The sequence below is a fragment of the Euprymna scolopes genome, chromosome 2, assembly GCF_053919585.1.
Source record: "Euprymna scolopes isolate OS-2025 chromosome 2, ASM5391958v1, whole genome shotgun sequence".
In the NCBI taxonomy this organism is placed as follows: domain Eukaryota; kingdom Metazoa; phylum Mollusca; class Cephalopoda; order Sepiida; family Sepiolidae; genus Euprymna; species Euprymna scolopes.
The window spans coordinates 127,040,861-127,067,479 of NC_136483.1; the positions used below are offsets into that span (position 1 = coordinate 127,040,861).

At 35.3% G+C, this 26,619-nt stretch overlaps 1 protein-coding gene across 3 annotated transcripts in view; it reads left to right on the top strand.

Moving 5' to 3' along the window:
• LOC145295982 (E3 ubiquitin-protein ligase RNF123-like) overlaps nucleotides 1-26,619 on the top strand; it is a 911,347-nt gene that overhangs the window by 403,507 nt on the left and 481,221 nt on the right. For all 3 annotated transcript variants that reach the window (XM_080141948.1, XM_080141929.1, XM_080141938.1), the window contains 2 exons: nucleotides 1,767-1,869; nucleotides 2,859-2,952. In XM_080141948.1, coding sequence (XP_079998074.1) covers nucleotides 1,767-1,869; nucleotides 2,859-2,952 — 197 coding nt within the window. The remainder of the gene's footprint in view (nucleotides 1-1,766; nucleotides 1,870-2,858; nucleotides 2,953-26,619) is intronic.

Below are 26,619 nucleotides of genomic sequence, written 5' to 3' on the forward strand. Positions count from 1 at the left end.
GGAATTTCTGTAGCAACCCTCTCCCTAATGGCTCACTTCTACCTGCACAATTGCCATTACAGGCAGCATGCGTACTGCAGATTTATCAGACATAAGTTCAGTACAAATAGACAAAAGTTTATAGATGCTAGAAATAATTGTAAGCTAAGAGACGATATATCGACTACCAGAAAAGTCATTGAGGCACAGAAATAAGAAACTTTTTTTACAGTGTAGTAAATAATGAGTAATCAACAATTCCTCCACTATCCAAGTACCTTAAGGTTGTTTGCATGGCAATCAAGATGACTAACCTGTTGGTGTGATGGTTTGCCCCCAACTACTTTGAACTCAAGATACTAAACTTCTTTCTGATTTAGGCAAGTCCATTCTACTGCAGAAATCTTAACTAATCTCTGAACGTATATACCATGCACTAGTTGTAAATATATCCAAGGCCTTTGACAGGGTCTTCTCAGGAAAATTGAATTATATGGCATTACTGAACGAATACTTATTACTAAATCTTTCTTAAATAAGAGAAAAATTTAGGTTGTCCTTGATGGTCGTATGTCAAAACAATGCAAGTGTGCCTCCGGGGTGAGGTGGTGGGTGGAGGTGATCCTCTGACATTTTTTATTTCTCTTATTCTTTTTATTAGACTTCCCTGATAAAATTGTCTCGGAGATTGGTATATTTGTTGAAGGCAGCACACTATAACAGACAAAAAGAGAAAAACGCATGCACACATATCTAAGGCAATGGCTTAAAGGAATACCTCCAGTCTGTAGTGGAATGGGGATATAAATGGACGGTAACATTCAATACTGCTAAGACTAAGCTTCTTTCCTTTAATAATTACAAAAAGCTTTCTCAACCACTGATAACCATGGATAATAATAAACTATCTGAAAGCTCTTCGTACAAACTTTTCAGCTTAACATTCACAGGGAACATGAATTGGAACAGATACACTGACTGTACTGGCAGGACTACTGCAAAGAAAGTAGGCTTTCTCTACAATACTAGAAAGTTACACTCAAGAGTATCCTGTATATCAACAAGGCCATATTAGTTAATGTATCGACCATTGCTAGCACATTTGGGTTGGTGAGTCTGCTACTAGTCTTTCATTCCTATACAGGGTTAAAAAAGTGGCCAACTAGCCTTCAACCCCTGTCGCATTGATGAAATGTTACATCCCAGTGTTTGTTTTACAAGAATTTTAATGGAACATGTTATTTTGTTGACAACTCGTGAGAAGTCGTGTCAGCGGTCCCCGAAACACATGGCTAGAAATGCAATAATCATCGCAGATCACAATCCTACTTCTCAAGTCGGGCTGCTTTTCTGCAGTCTATCTTCCCCTTTTTTCATGTGTGTGGCGAGATTTTGCTAGACCACAGTTTATAAAACCACAGATGTCATCTTTAATCTCTCTTTATCGCCCAACACCCACACATGGTAAGACTTCTGTTTTTGTTAACTTAAGACAACATGCCCCCCCCCAATCTCCGCAATTTTGCATCCCTGTGCCTGTTTTATAAGTACTTTAATAGAATGTGCTTTGACGAACTCATAATGCTTGTGCCCCCATATGATAAAAATATTTTTTGAATATTTTCTACTTAGTCTAGAAAATTAACAAAACTTGTATTATTTATCACTAGTAATTATTATACTATTCACGCACTTTTTACTGATACGTTTTTTTATATATATATATATATATATATATATATATATATATATATATACATTGTAAATATTTTTCTTAATTGACTTAAATTCGATAAAATCAAGTTCCCTGTTTTTTTGCACATAAAACCACCTGATGACAAAGGTTTATTGGAGATGGTACCTAAGGTTTGGTGGCCAAGAATTGGAGAGGTAAGCATGCTTAGATTTGTTATCTTTCTTTCTCTCTCTCTCTCTCTCTCTCTCTCTCTCTCTCTCTCTCTCTCTCTCTCTCTGTAATATCTATATATATAGTCTTGGAAGTTTCTTTAAAACTATAAAATAAAAAATATGTCCTTTGTTCGAACATTATTTTGTCAGTAAGTCAATTAATCTCCCGTATCGCTGAATAGTTTTATTTACATGAACAAACAATCGTCCCAATCTTCTTAAAGGGATCATCAGTTGTTTACCATGTTTATCCTGACATCATAATATAGTAAATATTTGTGGTGTAAGATAAATTAATTGATTTCGGATTTTAATGAGAAAGGAATTATTACTTTGTTTTTTTTTTCTGCTATATCACTTGTTTTCTGTTTTTCTGAGAATCGATTCATTAGGTTTCCAACATATTTTGCAATAAGTCTATTCAACCATGAATGTAGAAAACTAAGGCAGTTTGTTTAGTGGAAAAAAAAAAAAAAAATTTTGTCCCCCAGGGCACAAAAAAAAAAAAAATCCTTTTTCACAAATGTTTACAAGTACACTCATTAGTTTTTCCCCAAAATCGAACAAAAATTATGATCAATTAATTATTACAGGAAAATGGTGTTGAAAATGAAATGAAAAAGAAATTTAATTTATTGCAAATCACAATCATCGCAGATCACAATATTTTAAAATAAATGCTGCAAGTTGTCCAAATTTATGACCTTTGTTTAGCTGATTCAACTTGTGATGATCGCACACATTTAAAAGTTAACCTTAATATGAATAACAATTAAATCAATATTTAATACTCTTCATTAATACAAAAGAAACATTGTGGCATCATCTTTACAAATTGACCTATTCTATATTAGGTAAATAAAGCATGTTTATCTTTTTACTCAAAAAATATTAATTTAATATATTATGGATATATTTATATCAAGATTAATATTTTTTACCTGCACCACTATGTGTCATCATTTTTCCAGGAAGGAGTTGTGCTTACATCTCGGACATCAGAGGAAGAGGAAGACAAGCTAGCATATTTTGCATCTTGTGAAGATCTCAGGAATAAAATAGAAGGTTAGAGGAGAAAAATGTTTTTATTTCTTTTCATGTTTTTTTGTTTTTTTAAATCTGATTTGAAAAAAAAAAAAAAGAAGTTTTTCTATAAAAACTGTTGTTGGGATGGGGGGGTATGTGGTTGTAACATCACAAAAATATTTTCTCTGGTAACGTAAGAAGAACAATAAATGGGTGAAACCATGAAATTGTGTTGTGTTTACAATCAATGGATCATGTGGTGAGTTATTTTAAAGATGGTGGAAAGCTACATGTGACAATGATCAAAGGAAATAGAAACAATACAAAAACATCCGCTAAAACTGCTGAAAGAGCAGTTTTTAGTAAAATCCTCTTGATTGAAGAACTGTGAGAATTTTATTTAAATAGCATAATTAGTTCTTAATTTTACTATATTCAGTATCTGAAGAGCTCCTCATGCAAAGTTTGGTGCCATTCTGCTCAGTTTTTGAGTCCATAAAAGGTTTTGTTTTTAGTAGTAGTAGTAGTAGTAGTAGTAGTAGTAGTAATTTTACCCTAGATCCTGGTTCATTCATAAATAAGCATTTACAGGTTGATTCCTAACTTTATCTATTTAAGTCTTTTTTATTTGAAAATTATGAAAACTGTGTAAAAGTACAGTTTTTTTTTATCAAAAAATTGATAATAAAATAATGAAGTATTTTAGGCAAACAAACAAATATTAGTAAAAGATTATGTGGTAATATCAAAACCTAAGTAAAAGGAACTTAATATTTTTACTTAAAAAAAAAACATTCCCCCACATATTCTCTCAAACTTCATCTGACCTTGTCAGTGGGGTATCAGAATACACCAATTGCAGAGAATAAGTCTTTCAATGGAGTCACTGTGGGTGGAGACTGTTGATGGCTTAAGACAGGATCCTGATGGTTGAAGGACTTGGAAGTAAGGGTTTAGCTCCCCCCATTTTCCACTACACCAATTTGGTCTTTACCTAGGCTAGACAGGCAGCTGGAGAGGCCCGATCTGATCAATAGACAGAATAAGAAAGGTGATATATATATATATATATATATATATATATATATACAAAAATTAAATCCATGGCAACCAATAAAAACAAGACACCCATATCAAATCCAGCTTGAAGAGCCCATACTCAGAATCAAATAATGAAACTAAAAGATATTCCCAAGATTTATCATGCTAGAATCAATAGAGAGCAGCACTCCAATCACTAAATTATTTCCATTCATCATCGAAAAACAAATTAATCTATATAAATAAAACAGTAGACGTGTGTGTGTGTGTGTGTAAATATCTAACAGGTAAACTATTAAACTACTGGTCACATAGCACTGAAATTCTCAGGAAATAATATTCATGCACCAAGTGTGGTTTATAGCAAATACTATCTTTGCTTACATGCATGTATATCACATCCAGACATCGGCAAATTTACATGTAAAATGTTCATTAAACATTAGCCGACATTTTGTTTTGTATGCGCGCATACTTTCATTTTTTTCTCAGGCTGGAACGCTCGGTTCTTTTTATTTCAATTCTAACTAATAACATCAACTCATTTTTTTATATTTTTGTATTAAAAAAAAACAAAAAAAACTATACGTACATTTTATTCGCGGTTTGAAATTTGTAAATATGAAAACAAACCTATAAATCTTTTTTATGACCTCATATTTACTTAATTTTATATATTATTTTAAGACAGAGGAGGGGGATGACACACGGAATACGGACAGTGCTGAAATAATGTTATTTAGAAAGCCATTCTTAATATGGGGAGGGGAAGGTATTATTTAAACTATTCTGTACTTTCACCTAATAATTTATTAAATAAGAAAGTGACATGTATTATCTCTATTTTTGTTTAATATTAGTTAACATTAAGATCTGTTTCTCAATCCAATTTCTTGATTAGTTTAATGTAAAGCAAGTGTTGCCTAATCACTAACTGCACTTTGAAATATTTATATTTTGAGTAGCATGAATCTTAAATAAGGTGCTTCTACAGTGTAGTACGCATATTTAAAAAATACAAACTCGAAAAACTGCTGAGTCATTTTCTGGAAGTGACATCATGTGTTCATGATGGGGGAGGAGGACAAGCATGATTATGTTGCTTTAAAAAGTACTCTGGAGGCTGCTAGGGATTACCAAACCTTCTGTTTTTAGGTGAGGTTGAGGTGTGGTGAATTAGTGCTTGTTCATTCTCCCAAGCATTACCACCACTTTTTCTGTTTATGGAAAGGGAGCCAGGAGATGATTTCGCTGAAATGCTGCATCAGAACAGATACTACACTTTGATCTTAGCCAAAAGGCCAACTAAGCGTAATATAGTTTTCTACCAGGCATTACCTCCTCTAAAAATAAAAAATACAAAATAACCGACACAGCATATATTTTAAGAGGTGGAGAGGGGAATATATGGAGTAAGCCCCAGTAATGTCTGAAGCAGCAATTTATGATCTCAAAAATACTTTATTTCATATATATTTTTAAAAGAAGTGGGATTACGGAGTCAGACCAGGAAACAGCTGAAACAGTTTACAATCTCAAAATTACTTTATCTAATATTAAAAGCTGAAACAGTCTACGATTTAGACATTACATTATTTCATGTATGTTTTTAAAACAGTGAGGTGGGGGATATGAAATCAGTCCAGGAAATGGCTGAAACCAATTACGAGTTAAACATTACTATATTTCATTCATATTTTTAACAGTGGGGTAGGGCTTACAGAGTCAGTTCCGGAAATGGCTGCAACATTTTATGTTTTAAACCTTAATTTATTTAATGTATGTTTATAACAGTGTGGTGGGGGATAAGAAGTCAGTGCCGGAAATGGTTGAAACAGTTTATGTTATGAAACATTACTTTATTTCATGTATATTTTTAACATACATTATTACATAGTTATTATTTTTGTAAGGGGGGTTGCGATAATGTGGGTTACCATTATGTAAAATGTTTGTCAAAATTAGTAACATATCCAAGAATTATGAAAAATGAAATGTGAGTTAATTGATTGGTGTGTTTTTAATGAAATAATCTGCCCAGACAATATATCAAATTTATTTTCGTGGAGGTGGGGGCTAAATGTGGGTTAAAAAACGATTGCCGAATTTAGTAACATATCCAAGAATTATGAAAAATGATGAAATGTGAATTAATCGATTGGTGTGCTTGTAATGAAACCCAGACAAAATATTACAGTTATTATTTTTCCATGGATGGGGGGCATTATGTTGGTTACAATTATAAAAAATTAGTAACATATCCAAGAATTATGAAAAATGATGAAATGTGAGTTAATTGATTGGTATTTTTTTAATCAAATAATCGGCCCAGACAATATATCAAAGTTATTATTTTCGTAAGGGGGGTTGCGATAATGTGGGTTACCATTATGTAAAATGTTTGTCAAAATTAGTAACATATCCAAGAATCATGAAAAATGATGAAATGTGAATAAATCGATTGATGTGTTTTTAATGAAATAAATAACTCAGACAATATATCAAAGTTATTATTTTTGCAAGGGAGGGGGGTGATAATATAAGTTAAAATTATGAAAAATTATTGTCGAAATTAGTAACATATCCATGAATTATGAAAAATCATAAAATGATAATTTATTGATTGGTGCATTTGTAATGAAATAATCGGCCCAGACAATATATCAAATTATTTTTTTTATGTTACAATTATAAAAAATAATTACTGAAATTAGTGGCATATCCAAGAATTATGAAAAATGGTGAAATGTGAGTTAATTGATTGGTGTGTTTGTAATGAAATAATCGGCCTAGACAATATATCAAAGTTGTGATTTTCGTCACAGATGGCTAGAATGTGGGTTAAAATTACGAAAAATGATTGTCGAAATTAGTAACATATCCAAGAATTATGAAAAATGATAAAATGTGAGTTAATTGATTGGTGTGTTTGTAATGAAATAATCGGCCCAGACCATATATCAAAGTTATTATTTTAGTAAGGGGTAGGCGATAACAATCAGACAATATATCAAAGTTATTATTTTCATAAAGGAGGGGCAATAATGTGGGTTAAAGTTATTAAAAAAATGATTATCGAAATTAGTAACATATCTAAGAATTATGAAAAATGATGAAATGTTAGTTGATTGATTGGTGCGTTTGTAATGAATTAATCGGCCCAGACTATATATTAAAGCTATTATTTTCATAAGGGAAGGGGGCTGCGATAATGTTGATTAAAATTATGAAAAATGGTTGTCGAACTTAGTAATATATCCAAGAATTATGAAAAATGATGAAACGTGAGTTAATTGATTGGTGTGTTTGTAATGAAATAATCAACTCTGACAATACATTAATGTTATTATTTTTCGTAAGAGGGGGGGCGATAATGGGGGTTAAAATTATGAAAAATGATTTTCGAAATTAGTAACATTTCCAAGAATTTATAAAAATAATGCAATGTGAGTTAATTCATTGGCCTGTTTGTAATGAAATAATAAACCCAGACAATTTATCAGTTTCTATAGGTGATCAACAATATTTTTTTGAATTTTCAATGTTAACTTCTGGGAATGACGTCACAGTGTTAGTGGTGAGTTGAAAGACACATGATTATGTTGCTTTTTTACATACTTTGGAGTTCTCCATGAATTAACAAACCTTCACATTTGGGGTGGAGCTGGAGAGAGTAATGTCCATTTTGGGGTGGTACAATCTCCCACAATGTCATATTCCAAAAATATGGAATAACTATGGAATCATATTTCGGAAATGACATTGTTTCTCTTACTAATGTGTTGTTGGTGGTTGTGGTAGTAGGGGGGGGGGACTATATTTATATTGAAAATTGTGATAAAGTAAAAGTTGCCTATTGATCATTCGCGTCAATGCATTTATGTAATTATTTGGAAAACCTGCTGAGTTATGGTCAAGAAATAATATCATTTCACTTATAATGATGCTGTCAGTAGTAGGGAGGGAAAGAACACAGTAATGTGGAATTTTGTAGTGAAGCAAGGGTTGCCTAATCACAAAGCTTCTCAACATATTTGTTTATTTGTTTGTAAAGCCGGCTGAGTAATCTTCTGAAAATGGCATCTTTTTTCAAAAACATTTTGATTGTCGGTAGTGGGGAAAAAATGAAAGAGAGTAATGTAGAATTTGATAATGAAGCAAGGGTTGTCTAATCACTTAACTTTGTCAATGTATTTATGCATTAATTTTAAAATCCTGCTAAGACATCTTCCAAAAATGACAATTTTTCTTACAATAATAGTGCCGATAGTGAGGGAGGAAAAAAAACGCAGTAATGTTGAAATTTATGATGAAGCAAGGGTTCATTAACCAACACAATGTATTTGTATTAATTTGGAAATCCTAATGATCCATCTTCTAAAAATGATTTCAATTTTCTTAAAATCATGGTGGCCTTGGTGGAAAGAGAAATTATTTCATATATGTTGTACAATACCTGTTGAGAGTATGTTAAATTGTTTCATATATGTATATAAATTACCCGTCCGAAGGTAGGTAAACATATTTTAAATATGTGTTGTAAATTACCTGTCCCAAAAAGGTAAAATTATTTCATATACATTCTGTAAATTACCTGTCCTAGGGAAGGTACAATTATTTCATATGTGTAATAGCTGTCCTAGGGTAGGTAAAATACTCTTTTGCTCGCAATAGCAAATGATACATACACATTAAAAATTCCTCTCTCCAAAGAATAATTATTATATTACAAAATCAACTTCAATTTTCTCATTGTTTATATGGTCTCGAGCAACGTCGGGTAGCCCAGCTAGTATTATAATAAAAACCACATCAATTAAAAAGCTAATAGAACAATACAATTTCTATGCGTGATGTTACCAAACCTTCCAGTAAAGCATTTCAATTATAATGCTTAAAATATTTCACCAGAACTAGCTCCTATACTTACAAAGCTGTTTAAAAGTTATCTTAGGAAGAAATGCTCCCCAACACCATGGTAAACCTCATCAGTATGCCCCATATTTAAACATTCAGGTGATCAGTTATCTTTCTCTCAGTACAAATCAATGAGTATCCTATAAGTGGCTGGGATCTGTATTAAATAGAGAAGTGTTCAACCACTTCAGTAAAAATAACATGGTCGATGACATGAAATATGGTTTCTGTTCTGCAGATCTACAGTAAATGTGCTGTTATATCTCATAGGATTAGTGAATTTCTTGATGGGGGCATCATTTCTATGGGCAATTGCTCTTGACATATCGAAAGCCTTTGATAGGGTATGCCATAAAGATCCATATTTTAACTGGAAATGTGGCTTCTCAATTATTAAATCATTTCTCTCTGGTCTATAAGAGTAGTGTTTGATGGGCAAAAATCAAAATCTCACAATAATAATGCTGGCGTCCTTCAGGGATCCATCTTGGGCCTAACTCTCTACCTAATCTACATCAATGATCTCCCAAATCACATTTTTAGAGTATTCATAAACATTTCTGCTGATGACACTACCATCTATGGCAACACTTTAAAAGCTGTGAATGACCAAAACCTCTTTAATCCTCTGTCCTCTGTGGTGCAATGGGGAAAAAGGTGGCTGGTCAAATTTAATGCATCTAAAACCAAGCTTCTATCTTTCTATGATCAATGCTCTTACCCTTGTTTGGCATCAATTGAAATGAATGGCTCTAGTCTTGAGGAGGCTCTAGGTTTTGACGAGCTTCTGGGTCTGGCTTTTACTTATGATCTGAAATGGAATATGTGCATCAAATCCATTACCAAAGTTGCTGGAATAAAAACCAACAACATCCTAGGATGGAGTACTGTTGCCACACCTAGACAGGAGCTGCTCGAAAAACCTTATTTGGCCTTGACAGAGTTCAAAATAGACTTTGTAGCCTAGTAGGGGATGCCCTTTTCTCTTCCTTGCAACCTCTTTCCCACAGAAGAAACATTGCAAGCCTGTCTCTGCTTTATCATTATTTTTATGGCAAGTGCTCATCTGAGCTCCAATCTATGGTCCTTCCTTGCCAAACTTTTGTGAAAAACATACGTCTAGCATTTCAGCCTGGCATTGCCTGGATGTTTGGAGGTGTATGTTGAGCAAAAAAAAAAAAAAAAAAGTGGTCAATTTTTTAAAACTTTGATCCCTATTATGACCCTTTAACCTTTATTGTTTTGGGCTTAAATCAAGTTATTAAGTTAGATCCCAAATCTAAGTACCATGTATATCAAATTATCCGGAGACTTAAAATTGACAGTTATTGCGTAGGGAAATGTATATAGACATACACACAGACACGTTGACTTTTATAGATATACTAGTATGGGTGCCCCTTAAAATTTATTGTTTTAGGCTCAAATCAAGCTATTAAATTAGATCCATGTCCAAGGAACCTATATCTAAAATTTCAAATCAGAGGAGTTTGGTAGAGGTCTCAAAGGTCAAATTGTTGAACTTTGACCCCTTAATAGCCAAATTTCTGGCCGAAAACCGATCACATCGATTTCCCCAAATATCAGTACCCTGTATATCAAATTTCGAGTCTGTAGACTTAAAATTATTGCGTAGGGAAATGTGTACACACAGACACACAGATACACAGACACGTTCACTTTTATAGACATATAGATAGATAGAAAGACAGATTTTTTTCTTTCTCAAGAATAAGGTTTTACTTTTCTTTTATTAATGTCTTATTATGGGGAATACGGTGCATGGTAAAAACCATTCAACAGTAACCACATTGTAATTTATCAATTAACATCGGTAGATGACACTCAGTGATTCCAGTGCGTGCTTACTGCACAATTAATAAAAAAAAAAATCATTTCTTTTGTCTTTCTCATAATTTTTGTTTTTTTATAACTCATTCTCAACACTTCACATAATCTGTTGAAATGATTAGCCGCAATCATCTTCCAAAGTGTCACACATGGAATGAACCTCGAGAAGGAATGTTCTTTTTTAAGGTATTTTACCTTCTCCCAAGCAACAATCACCTGTATCTAGTCTTGGCTACCGTCTTTTTGGGGGTATTTCTTCTCTCTCTGATCTCGCCTCTCTTTGGACTATTCACACTCGTCCGTCATCTGACAATCCATCTTCTAAAACCTATACATGTCAGCACAACTATACTGCCCACGCTACAACTCGCTATGATCCACACTGGGGGTTCCACAGTTATTCCTTTATCTCTATCCACCTCTGTCCGTTTTAAAGCATTCAATAACTTGTAGATATGGCTCTTTCTCATACTCCTCAACTCATTTTATTTTTATTTTTTACATGAAGGTCATCACTTATCAAGGCCCAGAAGCCACTCGGGGATAAGGGTTATTTTGTGTACAGTAATCAATGGGATAGTGTTGCAGTATTCATTAGTATTGGAGATTTGATAAAGTGTCATTACTTAAGAGGACGGTTCATCAGGAATTTGTTTATGTTGGACTTGAAGACATCCATGTTGAAGTCAGGAGGGAAACAGGCAAGCAGTAGAGAGTTCCACAGGTGTGCAGTTCTCAGAAAGAAGCTTTGTTCATGGAATCTATGTTTTGATTTAGGCACAGATAAAGATTGGAGAAAATTATTGACAGTGGTTTCAGCTAGACGGGTGTTTATCGTAAAAGATTGGTGAGGGGTGACCAGAGATTGAAGCTCAGACGAGCACCTGCCATGGAAATAAGGATAAAACAAAGATAGGCTCGCAATGTCTCTTCTGTGGGAGAGAGGTTGAGAAAAAGGCATCCCCCACTAAGCCACAAAGTCTATTTTGTACACTGTCAAGGCAGGATAGGCTGTTTTTAGCAGCTCCTGCCCAGATGTGGCAGCAGTATTCCATCCTTGGATGACTTTTATGTAGATGGAGAATTGCATCAGTAGATATCTTCTGGAGCGATAGAAGGATCCCACCATTTTTCCAGCGACCTTGGCAACAGATTTCGTGTACGTGTTCCATTTCAGATCAGGAGTAAAGGTCAAACCCAGAAGCTTGTCAAAACATGGGGCCTCCCCTAGACGAGAGCCATCCATTTCAATTGATACCAGATGGGGATCAGTGTTGATGATGTAAAGATAGAAGCTTGGTTTTAGATGCATTAAACGTAACCAACCACCTCTTTCCCCACTGTACCACACACTCAAGATCAGAGGAGATCAAATTTCTGGCCGAAAACCGATCAATCAGAGAGAACTTTGCCATTTATGGCCTTTGATGTATTGCCGTAGATGGTCGTGTCATCAGCATAGATGTCAACTAATGATTTAAGTATGTGTTTTGGGAGATCATTGATGTAGATCAGGAAGAGAGTTGGGCCCAGGATGGACCCTTGAAGGAGTCTAGCATTAATAGTGCGGGCCTCTGATTTTTGCCCATCAACCACTACTCTTATGAGCCTATCAGAAAGAAATGATTTAATGATTGAGAATACCATAGCTGGAAATCTTGTGAAATAGGCCTTTATGCCATACCTTGTCGAAGGCGTTTGATATGTCAAGAGCAATTGCCCTAGAAAGGAAGCCTTTGTCGAAAGATTTGTTAATCCTATGAGATATAACCGTTAGCACATCTACTGTAGATCTTGCAGAACATAAACCATATTGCATGTCACTAAGGACGTTATTTCTGCTGAGGTGGTTGACTACTTCTTTATTTAATATGAATTCCAGCAACTTATTTATGACACACAGGAGACTTATTGGTCTGTACTGAGAGGGAGACGACTTATCACCTGAATTCTTAAATACAGGGCATTCTGATGAGGTTTTCCAGGGTGTTGGAAACCACTTCTCCTTAAGACAACGCTTAAACAGTTTTGTAAGTACGAGGGCAAGTTCTGGTTGAAGATTTTTTAACACTATAATTGGGATGGCGTCAGCGCCAGTTGCTTTACTGGAATCAAGGTTCCTGATTAGCTTGGCAACCTCACGCACAGATATTTGTATTTTACCTAGCGTGTTGTGTATTATAGGAGGAAATACGGGGAGTTGATGGCCTTCGTCGCATAGGGTAGAATTAGCTGCAAAGTTCTTGGCAAATAGTTTGGCCTTGTCTGATGCTGACGAGATGACCTCTGGTCTATTTATGATGGTTGGGATAGAACGCATGCTTCTGTTCAGGATCATATAGCTCTCGTGCATTTTTTATTACTCTTTTACAGTGGTTGCTGGCGTTCCTGAAAGCAGCTTTAGTCTCAGTGCATCTATTACGCTGGTAGCTATGGAAAAAGTCATTTCTGTGCTCGATGGCAGCAGCACATTCTGGGGAAAACCATGGCTGGCTGTTAGGTTTTTGTTGGAATTTTTTTGATGGTATGAATCGGTCTATGTCTACAATTAACCATTCGGTCAGGTCTAATACTATAGAGGACACATGCTTTTTCAGCATGGAATGCAGAGGTAGATCAGATATGAATATACGGAAACTGTCCCAGTCAGCCATAGAGTATTGGCATATAGTACGATGGAGAGGTACGTCTGAGGACTTATTACATTTCATTTTTATCTTAACTGATACAACGAAGTGGTCGGAGGATCCCAGAGGAGATAGAATGGAACATGAACATAGCTCAGGGGAAGTTGAGAGAAAAAGTTCTAGAAGGCTTGCATACTGACCGGTAATATCAGGCAGACAGGTGGGCTCGTGAATAATCTGAGTGAGGTCATAAGCAATGGCAAAATCATGTCAGGACCTCCCCTCATCATCTGTCTTATTTGAATGGGTCAGCCATTCCACGTTATGGACATTGAAGTCACTGCAAATGTGAATGTTAGCTGAAGGATGTGCAGACAGGATGTGGTTTAATTTCTCAGATATACTCTTAAAGATAGTAACTCCGCTATTGTGGGGTGATAGAGGGCAAATATAAATGCAGTGGTGGAAGCAAGTGCCACCCGGAAGCACATATAAGGTAAATTAGGGTCTTCTCTGGAGATATCCCTGCCACTGGGGAATCCATCTTTTATGTAGGCACCCCATGGCGATCTTGGGAGTCAGATTTTGATGTTAGAGTATCCTTTAATTATGAACTTGTCTAGGGAAGTGGTCGGCCCTATGCCAGTTTTGCTTAGAAAGAATATGTCTGGTTTTGTCTCCTGTAATTGGGTTTCAGCCTCTGGAAGATTGGAACGTAGACCCCTGATGTTAGAGAAGGAGACATGGTAGTAGGGGTTTACGTTGGAGGATGGGGTTCTAGGTTTATTCATGTTTTTTATCTAGAGATATTTCATGTTGAGGTTTTGGGATTCGTGGAACAGGTCGGCATACTTGCTTAGAGCAGGATAGAGAGGGGAAAGTAAGAGAGAAAAGGACAGAAAATGTTTTTTTTTGTAGCACATGATAATGTAAAGCCGCAACAATTACCCACTAGTATTTTATTGAGAGGTCCCACCAGAGACTACTGCATGGTCCAGAATCCATTTCCCAAATGGCAATACAGTAGCCCCAGTACTTTGCACCTGCTGATAGGACAGCCTCCTTAGTGGTTAATCCAAGATTTGGGTCCCTGACTATCAGGCGGATAACGTCAGCCAAGATAAAATGTTTACCTCCAGCACGCTTACTAGATTTATTTACATCGACTTTTACAAAATTCTTGCTATTTCATCTCCTCTCGTGTTTGTTTGACTTTTTAGTATAAAGTGAAACTAAATTGAAACGAGGTCACTTCCTCAACTTTCTTGCCAGGGACGTCCAGAAAGCAAATCAGCTTTGATCAACGCGGTGAAAACCGTCATATCAGATGATTACTTTCATTTGGACACCCCCATTTTTTATGGGGAGCTGGTTTTCCCCCCAACCCAACATCTTGGGGAAACAAAACCAAAAAAGCTCCCTCGCAATCAAACTTAACTGCGGGGTTGATGTTTGACCTCATTAAATTTACGCACCTGTTAATTCACTTTTTAATCATTAAATTTCATCCATTCTCATTCCCCATCGAGGTTAGTCATCACGCTTCTTTTTTTTTTTTTTTTTTCGCTTTCACCTCAAGGATTCGTGTTCGAGCCTACCTACCTCCCCCAAACTTTTTTTTTTCAAACACCCGAGCAACGCCGGACCGTTCGTATTGCATCATGTTCATTTTTTTAATTGTTTTTTTTTTCCATCACATTTGCTGTTTTTTGTTGTTTTCCCGGTTTGTTTTAGAAGTTTTAACATTGTTTTTTTGGGGTTATTACTTCGCTTTGTCTTGATTTACCCCCCCCCCCCCCTATTTAAAAAAGAGAAAATGAAGAAAAAGTTGGATTATAATTGGATTCTCGGAAACGTTGCGATCAAACATGTTACTTTTTTTTCATATTTTATTTTCTCTGGATAATTACTGCTTTATAGCTTCTATCGCTTCATTCCTTCATTCAACCCATCCCATCCCCATTGGACAGTCCAAATAATTTCATAATAACAATCATGTTTAAATGGTCTTATTTCTTAACTCGAGCAATCACTGCTGATAATATAGTAAAACACATGAAAAAATGCTTAAAATATCTCAATCATGGCATACATAGAAAGAGCTTGATGATCTAAGAAAGAATCTTTAAAAAAGTTTTTAAATCTAATTAAAAATAAGGAAGTTATGACTTTTTCTGTCGTGTACGTTTGGATATTTTCTTTAAGATGATGTGTTTAGTCACATTTCTACACTACTTTTTCAGTAAAAATATATCTTTGTTAAAACAGAAGATAAAACAATGTTATTTGCCATATAAGTGTACTTTTGTGCAAGGAATCCGAATATGGCACTGGACATCTAATAGTTAATGGAGTAATCTGTAGTAAATGCACATAAATATGCTGCAATAGCATAACCCTTCCATGTATCCATTAAAAAAAGAAGTTAGATAGCTCTAAAGTTGAATTGGCCCTGTTGGTGGAGCATTAGAATACACCAACTGCCCCCCTGCAGAGGATAAAAGTCCCTCAATGGGGCCACCTGTTGGCCGTGGGTGGCGACCCGTGACATTTTGGAATGGAATCCTGGTGATTTAAGGTCTTGGAGGTCTTGGAAAAAAACCCAAGCGCTTCTTATCAGACTCAGAAAGTGAGGAAAATTAAGATTTCCCCAAGTACTATGTATTAGAATCACTGGATGAAACTCTGATGTCAAAATTGTCCCCTTTTCTCATCAAAAAAGTGCTAACTAGGAAAATAAACCCAAAAATGGTTAAAAAAAAAAAAAAAAAAAAAGATGGTAACCTATTAATCTAGATTGAGACAATAAGCCAAAGCCTAAACTTAGAAAATATGAAAACTTTCCATAACATTAAAGTCACCCCACACAATAGATTAAATCAATTCAAAGGAGTTATCTGAAGCCGGGAACTATCACTTGCTTCACCAGAAGAAATCCAGAACGAACTGAGCAAACAAGGAGTCATTAACTATAAAAGAATCTATATAAAGAAAAATTCAGGAAAAATACCAACACATACTTATATTATTACATTTAACACTCCAAAAATTCCACCTAAAATTAAAATTGGTTGCACCATAGAACCAGTTGAAATATACATCCCAGATCCTCTGAGATGTTTCAACTGTCAAAAATTTGGTTACCATAGAGATGCCTGCAGAGATCATCCCACGTGCGCTAAATGTGGCTCTAAAGAAATAAGTCACAATGAACAAGAATGTCGCGAGTCCAAATGTATAAACTGCCAATGCAAGCACTCTGCTTATTCAAAAAACTGAACAATGGAAAACTGAAAAAGAAATCTTAGCCACAAAGCATGAACGAAATATATCTTACTTAGAAGCGAAGACAATAGTGGAAGGAGTCATAAGAAATAAAACGCAAAAAAAAAAAACAAAGCAAATCCCACCAACCAGCAACAAACTTATTGATAAATACAACAAACTTATTGAAAAACTGGTACATCTAGAACCAAACGAATTGCTTAACTTAAAAAAAAAAAAAAAACTAAAAATACAACACTTTTAAAAACTAGAAAAATTGAAACTAGAAAAGAACCCAATGAAGTATTTGTCTCCTCCCAAACCCAAACCTCCCTTCTTAAAGGCCAATATTCTCAAGAACAAATTTTCTTAAAACCAAACAATAAACCAGCAAAACAAAAAATAGAAATACTCCTCAAAAATTTAACAGAACCTGATGAAATGGAGACTGAATATCCAAGTCAACAAATAGAAATCCCAAAACAAGAATCTTCCTATCGAACACCATCAAAACAAAAGAAAAACCAAAACAAAACAGTTATAAGGTCCCATTCAAACTCCAGATTTAGAACCCTAATCCCTAAAAATCAAACTGAATCCGAAGATGAAATGGAAACAGAATACCCAAACCAACAAACAGAAACATTAAATCAAGAAACTCCCCATCGATCACTGTCAAACAAAAGAAAAACCAAAACAAAACAGACATAAGGTCCCATAAGAATTCCAGTTCCAGATCCCCAAACAAAAAAAAAAAAAAAATGAAACAAAAGACCAAACAGAAGACAAGCCAAAAACAGAAAAAAAAATCAAAGCTAATTGAAAACCGTCAACAAATTACACTTAATCCATACCTTATATCAACACCAATACTAAAACCCATAATCAACTTGAAGACCTAAAAGAAAACACTACAGAGGATCATAACCTCACCACCAATGACCCATAAACCAGTATTTCTTCAATGGAATATTAGAGTTGAAAAGGCTAATTTCGACAAATTGAACCTTCTCATTGCCTCTTTTCACCCAGCAGTCACATGCCTACAAGAAAATTCAGAACACACTACATATCAAACGATACACAACCTATAACTATGTACACGAACAAGGAAACGGAGCTTCCGGAGGAGTATCCATTCTAATTAACAATAATATTATTCAAAGCGAAACCAAACTGAATACAACACTACAAGCCATTGCAGTAACCATTAGTCTAAGAAAACCACTAACAATCTGCTCCCTGTACCTGCCACCTAACAAAAACTTAAATAAAACAGACTTGAACTTATTGATCCAACAACGCCCTAAACCTTTTATCCTCATGGGTGACTTTAATAGCCACAATGAACTATGGAGAAACAAACTAACAAACAGAAGAGGTAAAATTATCGAAAGTTTTCTAGATGAAAACCAACTATGTCTGTTTAACAATGGAACAAACACCTATCTTCACCCTAGTTCTGGAACACTCGGCTATTGACCTCACTATATCCAAACCCAGCATCTTCACAGAATATAAATGGAAAATACATCATGAGACTTGTGAGAGTGATCACTTCCCAATCTAGAAGGTCAAGAACCAGAGAAGACACTAAAACAACCCAATGGAACTTGCATAAGGCCAACTGGGAAGTTTTTTAAAAAATCTGCCGCACAGACCTAGTGCAAGAAGAAAATTCAAGAAAAGATGACATCATCCACTTCACCAACACTCTAAATATTATAGCTGAGAAAACTATTCCTGAAAGTTCCCCATCAACAAGATACAACAAGCCTTGGTATAATAAAGATTGCAAAGAAGTGCTCAAAGCCAGACAAACAGCACTCAAAATATTTAATAGCCAACCAACTAAAAAAATTTTAGAAAATTACAAAAAAAAATAGAGCCAAAGCTCGCAGAACCATTAAGCAAGCTAAGCAATCAACATGGCAAACTTATGTCAGCCAACTAAATTCAAACACCAAACCCAAGGAAATATGGAAGATGATAAACAAAATTACTGGTAAATACACTAAATAAGCAAATAAACATCTCATCCATAACAATATCAAAATCACTAACAAAGAAAAAATAGCAAAAGTCTTAGCAGAAAACTTTGCCAAAAACTCCTCACCAACTAATAATTAAAGGTCAAGCCCAGAAGCTTGTCAAAACACGAGGCCTCCCCAAGATGAGAGCCATTCATTACAATTGATGCTAAATGGGGATCAGAGCGTTGATGATGTAAAGATAAAAGCTTGGTTTTAGATGCATTAAAAGTAACAAGCCACCTCTTTCCCCATTGTACCACTTGTTCAAGACCAGAGGAGAGGGAATCTGAGAGAACTTGGTTATTTACGGTCTTAGATGTGCTACCATAGATGGTAGTGTCATCAGCATAAATATCTACGAATGATGTAAGGATGTGATTTGGAAGATCATTAATGTAGATCAGGAAGAGATTTGGGCCTAGTGTGAACCCCTGAGGGACTTCAACATTAATACTGTGAGCTTCTGACTTCTGTCCTTCTTATGAACCTATCAGAGAGAAATGATTTAATAACTGAGAAGACATTTCCAGCTATACCATAGCTGGAGATCTTATGAAGTCAACCTTTATGCCATACTCTATCAAAGACCTTTGATATGTCAAGAGCAATTGCCCTAGAAGGGTAGCCTCCGTTGAGAGATTCACTAATCCTATGAGATATAACTGTAAACGCATCTGCTGTAGATCTAGCAGAACGGAAAACATATTGAGTGTCACTAAGAAGGTTATTTTTGTTGAGATGGTTGATTACTTCTGTATTTAACAGATTCCAGCAACTTACTCATGGCACACAGGACACTTATTGGCCTGTACTGAGAGGGAGATGACCGATCACCTGAATTCTTAAATGCAAGGCATACTGATGAGATTTTCCAGGGTGATGGGAAGCAATTCTCCTTAAGACGTTTAAACAGTTTTGTAAGTATGGGCGCTAGTTTTGGTTGAAGTCTTTTGAGTACTATAATTGGAATATTGTCAGTGCCGGTTGCTTTACTGGAATCAAGGTTTTTGATTAGCTTGGCAACATCACATACAGATATTTGTATATCACATAGCGTGTTTTTTGATACAGGAGGAAATATTGGAGGTTGGCGACCTTGGTTGCAAAGAGTAGAATTAGCTGCAAAGTTCTTGGCAAAGAGTTTGGCTTTGTCTGATGCTGACAAGATTACCTCAGGTCCATTTATGATAGTTGGGATAGAACACATGCTTCTGTTCAGGATTCTGTTTGCTATTTGCCAAAAATGGTGGGTACCAAGCCGCTGCTCAGCTACTTTGGACTTGACGGACTGAGCATACAACTCTCTTGCATTCTTTATTACTTTTTACAGTGGTTGCTAGCAGTCCTGAAAGTGACTTTAGTCTCGGTACATCTGTTACGTTGGAAGCAATGGAAAAAGTGATTTCTGTGTGCAATAGTAGCAGCACGTTCTGGAGAGAACCACGGAAGCTTCCCATAACGCATCCACAATGCATTGTCTCCTCTCCATTTAAAAAAATATATATTACATATTGTACTTAATAGAAGTCTATTTTGCGTGTTTTAGGGAAGCTATGGTAAAAGATTCCCCTCTCACTAACTGAAAATGAATACAATTGCCTAATCTGTTTATGCTATCAACTTGGAAAATATAAACAACATTTATGGACTCTATTAAAAAATAAAACAATATATATTCCAAATGAACTTGCCAGATAGAATCGGCACATTTTTGCACAAGAAAACTATGTACACAATTAATAAAACAATGAAATAAAGATTAAAAACTGAAATAAATATAATATTAGCACTTGCATCTAGAAAAGAAAAATATTACAAATTCGTGACTTAACTGCTAAAGTACGTCGTTTGTGACTGCAAATAAGAATTGATTTTGTTTGAAATAAACTTCAGCGTTTCCTTTTCAAAAAGAAAACGGTTATCACGTGATATAGCTCTCTACTTGGACAAGCGTGTTCTTTTATAAGTAGTAACATGTGGATGGGGGGGGGGTAAGAGAACAGCATTTTCAGGTCTATTTATGCTCTATTTCAAATGAATTTGCCAGATAGAATCGGCCCATTTTTGCACGAGAAAACCATCAGCTGTATTTTCCAGAGCCATGTGAGTAAGGTTTGTTGTGGTAGGCATTCATGATGGATCCTCACTATTTCCATTGTCATATCTGTTGAGCTTTTGATGTACTGCCCCATGCTTACTATCGTGGCTCGATATGCATGGTCTATTTCAGTGAGACCGAGCCCCCCTTCTTTTCGTGATAGGTATATCCTGTCCATACATTGGTTTAGGTATATTATTTTATGTAAGGCTAGGAGTTTCCTAGTCTTTGTCTAGCCTGGTGCTACCAGATCAGGCTGAAACGAAATCACCTACATTGATGCTCCTTTTTGTTTTTCTATTCTTTTTTGTAAAACTTAATTATGTTCTACAAAACCAAAAATAAAAACAGCCCCCTTCCCCTCCCTCCCCCTTTTTTCTACACCCCCACTTCCTTACTGGCTTTCTAAGTTAAAACATACCAACCAATAATACTATAACCCTTTTCCTTTGCAAAACTCATTCATGTTCTGCAAAGCCGAGAATGAAAACAAAATCCAGTACAAGAACACCGAACCAAGCTTTATGACCAATGAAGGAAGTAATTAAAAACAACAAAATTAAAATCCATGAATAAAATATTCAAAGAAATAAACAACTTGAAGCATAAAGTCTTTTTTATTTTCTGTCCCTCAATTGACCAGTTTAATAGGCTACGTCGGTGGGGCATCAAAATATGCCGACTGCCCTCCTGCAGAGGGTAAAAGTCCCTCAATGGAGTTACCTGTTGGCCGTAGGTAGCGACCTGTAATGTCTTGGGACGGGATCCTAGTGGTTGAGCAATCCATGATCTGGAAAAAAAAACGTTGTGACATCACACATCACTTTGGCCCTTACCTTGACGGGAGGTCGGGGAGGTCCGATCTGATCAATCGGCTAGTCATGCCAAGCCCTAACACTTAAACTGGCAAATATCGATTACAACCCCCCTCCCCACCAAAATAAACAAAGTCTAAAGATAATACAATATCTTCTTACTTTTTACAGGCAAACCAAATAAGTGTTAGAAGGCAGTGGCAAGGGTCAATCAATTGCTGAGATAAAACCACACAACAGTTCCCTACCCAATGTTTCTATTAAACTGGGAAAATGAAACTAACGGTGGAATCAGAAAATGATGACACACTCAACCGATTGAGTATATCTATTTTGTATCCTTCGGATGAAAGGGCAAATGGGTCTCCCCCCTCCCTCCCCAACATCTCCCACATTTGGGCTTCGATGAGGGTGGGGAGCAAAAAAGATGAAATAACCAAATATATATGGAAATTGGAAAACTACTCAAAAAACCCAGAAAATTATTCAATAACGCTAAAAATAAAAAAAACACACTTCGATGTATCTGATGCATCCAATTCAGACAGTGAGCTAGAATCCATATCAGTGGAAAACAACACTCCAGAATTTATAGAAAAGGAAAATTTCCCAAGATTCCTAGTAATAGAAATCCTAGAAGGAAAAAAAAAAAAAATTAGTGAACTATCACCATTCCTAATAGAAAAAATTACTTCACAAATATGCATGCCAAAAACGGTAAAAAAAAAAAATGAAAAATCGTAATCTTCTGATTGGAATAGATAGTTATAAATATGCACAAAATCTCTTAAAAATGAAAAAATTCCACACTTATCAATGTAGGGTATTCGCCCATGAAAAATTAATCGTGTCAAATGACATCGTAAGAGGCCAGGAACTAACCTTGGCAACATCCGACAAAATCAAAACAGCTTTAAAGAAAACAAGGGGTAATTGACCACACCCGAATTAATATCAAAAGAAATGGTCAAACCATACCCACAAATACATACCTCCTGACTTTTAATACTCCCACAATCCCACAGAAAATTAAAATTGGATGCATAATTGGAAAAGTTGAACCTTATATTCCACTCCCTCTAAGATGCTTCAAGTGCCATAAATTTGGGCATCATAGAGAAACCTGTAGAGGGCATAGAATATGTGGAAAATGCAGCATAAAGAACCCTAATCATACAGAGGACGAATGCCCAAACAAAATAAAATGTCCAAACTGTCATGAAAATCACCCAGCTTATTCCAAAACATGCAAGATTTTTAAAAAAGAAAAAAGTTGTGAAGGTAAAGTAAAAAAAAAAAGATTTCTTTCCCAAAGGCAAGGAAAATTGTAAATTCCCTCCAAAAAGCAGACACCTACCTATGCAGAAATTGCTAAAAAAAACAGACACTTATGCAAAAACCGCCCAAAAACTAAGGCAAACAAACTACCAAGTTTCCCTCAACAAATCAATATCGGAGCTCAAAGATCTAATTGAAATCCTGAAAAGAAAAAACAAAACAAAAGATATCAATATAAATCAAATAATGCCTACTACAACATATCAAAATTATTTAAACCAAAAGCAAACCCTAAAAAGCAAATCAGAACCGGACATAACTAAACAAATAAACCCACAACGTCCTCTCTTCAATAGCTTTAAAACACTGGAGACGAAGAACTCTGACGAGCAGAATACCAATAATAAGGAGAGTCCTTCGACCACTCCCCACAAGAATTTTAATATAAAAACAGATAACAACAAACCAAAAAACAAAGACTCTGCAAAAACATCTGAACAGACAAGAACAATAAATGGGAAAAATTCCTCAAAGAAAACCGCCCCACAAAAGCCAAACCACAATCTCTTTCAACCTCTAAAAACAGATAAATCAAGCATAAAAATTAACAAATTAATTTCATTGTCTCTTTTCATCCAGCAGTCACATGCCTAGAAGAAAATTCAGAACACACTACATATGAAACGATACACAACCTATGACTATGTACACGAACAAGGAAACAGAACTTCCGGAGGAGAATCCATTTTAATTAACAATAATATTATTCAAAGCGAAACCAAACTGAATACAACACTACAAGCCGTTGCAGTAACCATCAGTCTAAGAAAACCACTAACAATACCTGCTACCTAACGAAAAATTAAATCAAACAGACTTGGATTTATTAATCCAACAACTTCCTAAACCTTTTATCCTCATGGGTGACATTAATAGCACTGAACTATGGGGAAACAAACTAACAAGCAGAAGAGATAAAATTATCAAAAATTTTCTAGATGAAAACAAATTATGTCTATTTAACAATGGTACAAACACCTATCGTCACTCTACTTCCAGAACACTCTCAGCTATTGACCTCACTATATCCGAACCTAGCGTCTTTACAGAATATGAATGGAATGTACATCACAAGACCTGTGGGATCATTCTAGAAGGTCAAAACAAGTTAACAAACACATCATCCATAACAATATCAAAATCACTAACAAAGGAAAAAATAGCCAAAATCTTAGAAAACTTTGCCAAAACTCCTTACCAACTAATAGGAACAAAGAATTCCAAGTCATCAAAAACCAAACAGAACAACAAAAAATCTGCTTCCACTCAGACAACACTGAATACTACAATTAGAAGAATCTCTCAAAAACACCCATAATTCAACAGCCAGACCCAATGAAATCTCTGATATCTTCCTGAAAGAATTGCCAATGAAATCAAAAGAATGCCTACTCAAAATTTTCAATGATATCTGGATCAATGAAAAATTCCCTGACACTTGGAGACACACCATTATAATTCCCATACCTAAACCTTCAAAAGATCCCTCAGATGCAATAAACTACCATCCCATTGCACTTACAAGTTGCATCTGCAAAAACCTCAAATGAATGATCACTAGAAGACTAATCTGGTACCTAGAAAGAAATCACCTAATCTCTGAACACCAAGCAGGCTTCCAAAAGGGCCGAAGCCCTATTGACCACATCATAAATTTGGAAACCTATATTAGAGAAGCCTTCATTCTCAAAGAAACTGTGATAACAGTTTTCTTTGACATAGAAAAAGTCTTTGATACCACTTGGTAGTACGGAATATTAAAAGACCTGAATTAACTAGGTCTAAAAGGCAGAATGCCAACATTTATCAAAAACTGAGTGATAGAACCTTCCAAGTAAGACTAGGAAACATCTTACCAAAGTCTCAAAAACAAGAACTGGGAGTTCCCCAAGGTGCAATTCTTTCAGTCACACTTTTTAATGTGAAAATAAACAATATAACTAATAACATAAAGTCGGAAACAAACTATGTCATCTATATTGACGATCTCATGATAAGTTTTAAAGCCAAACATATGAACACTATTGAACGACATCTACAAAATTAGCAGCTGGGCTACGAAAAATGGCTTTAGCTTTTCTCAAACAAAAACAAAATGTGTCCACTTCTGCCAACATAGAAAAATGCATCCTGACCCTGAGCTAAAAGTTAACTACAATAAACTAACAGTTACAAATCAATACAAATATCTTTGAATCACCTTTGACAAAACACTCACCTTCATACCCTACATTAAATACTTAAGAAAAAAATACAACCAAAGGATGCAACATGGTAGAACGATAGCACATACAAACTGGGGAGCTGATCACAAAACAATTCTAAAACTCTACCAAACACTAATAAGATCAAAGTTGAACTATGGCTGCTTTATCTACGGTGCAACAAGAAAATTCTACATCAGAGAACTCAACACAATTCACCACCATGGACTCCGACTAGCACTTGGAGCATTTACCACTACACAAGTCAAGAGTCTCTATGCAGAAACGAATGAACCTACACTTGAAATGAGACGGACAAAATTAGCCCTACAATACTATACAAAACTTGCATCTAACACCTCGAACCCTATATACCAGAGTGCCTCTCACCCCAGACACCAAACACTATTCCAAAAAAAAAGAAAAAGCAATCAAGCCTTATGGTCTCTGCATGAAAGAAATAAAAGACGAAGCCAAAATTAACATCTCGCAAATCCACAAAGCTTCTACACTCAAACATCCACCCTGGCTTTCCAAAACCTCTGTAAACCCACCCGAACATCCAAAACATACTACTATACTATTAAATCTCTCAAAACACGCTAAATCCAACACAAACCCATCTTTATGGAAAAAATACATGACATCCTTCATGACTATTCAGATTATAAACACATTTATACTGACGGAACTAAATCCAAAGAAAAGGTTGGAAGCTCTGCTATTTAATTGGCAAAGAAAAATCCAAAAAACCTGGCTCTTAATATTATAAATGCCGATCAAGCAAACAAGTTTATAATATTTTCATACTCTTTATCAGTTCTAACTTTATTAAAAGAAAAGAACACTCGCAATCCACTAATAACTAACCTATTAAACAAACTTGATTTTCTTCATACTCCAAAACAAATCATCCTATGCAACAGTAATACACTATCTCGTCCATTACTATGAATTTGTTCTATTTTGGATGATTTATCTTTTTCATTTGTAACTTTAAATCTAAAATTTGTTTATCTGCCTCTTATCCCCTAATTAAATCTAAACCCGATAACCTAGGACATTGGTGTGTTACTGATGAGCCCTCAACCTTCTTATATGACAGAAACTCTTTTGGCTCAAAATGATTAGAGTTTATTGCACTTACCGAATAATTCCTACCATCTATTTATACCGGGGGATCGTCATTGTCTCAACTCTAATCCACTACTTATGCTAAGAGATCTGCACAAACATTGTCCTTCCCATCAGGTACTGTATGGTGCTGCTATAGCAAGCCATACTCAAAGGCTACATCTGTATTTTCCTATTCTATATAGGTGAGTTTAATAAATATTTCAGGGGTATGTGATCAATAGAGATGGTTAACTCCGCACTATGCAAATAGTGATTCAACTTATTAAGAGCATAGTGTATGCTTAGTTTATGGTATAAGAAGTAAATTGGTTTTTCAGCTTCTTAACCCTCTGATCATAGACTATTTGCAACAGACATGTCCCAATCACATGATCGGAGACA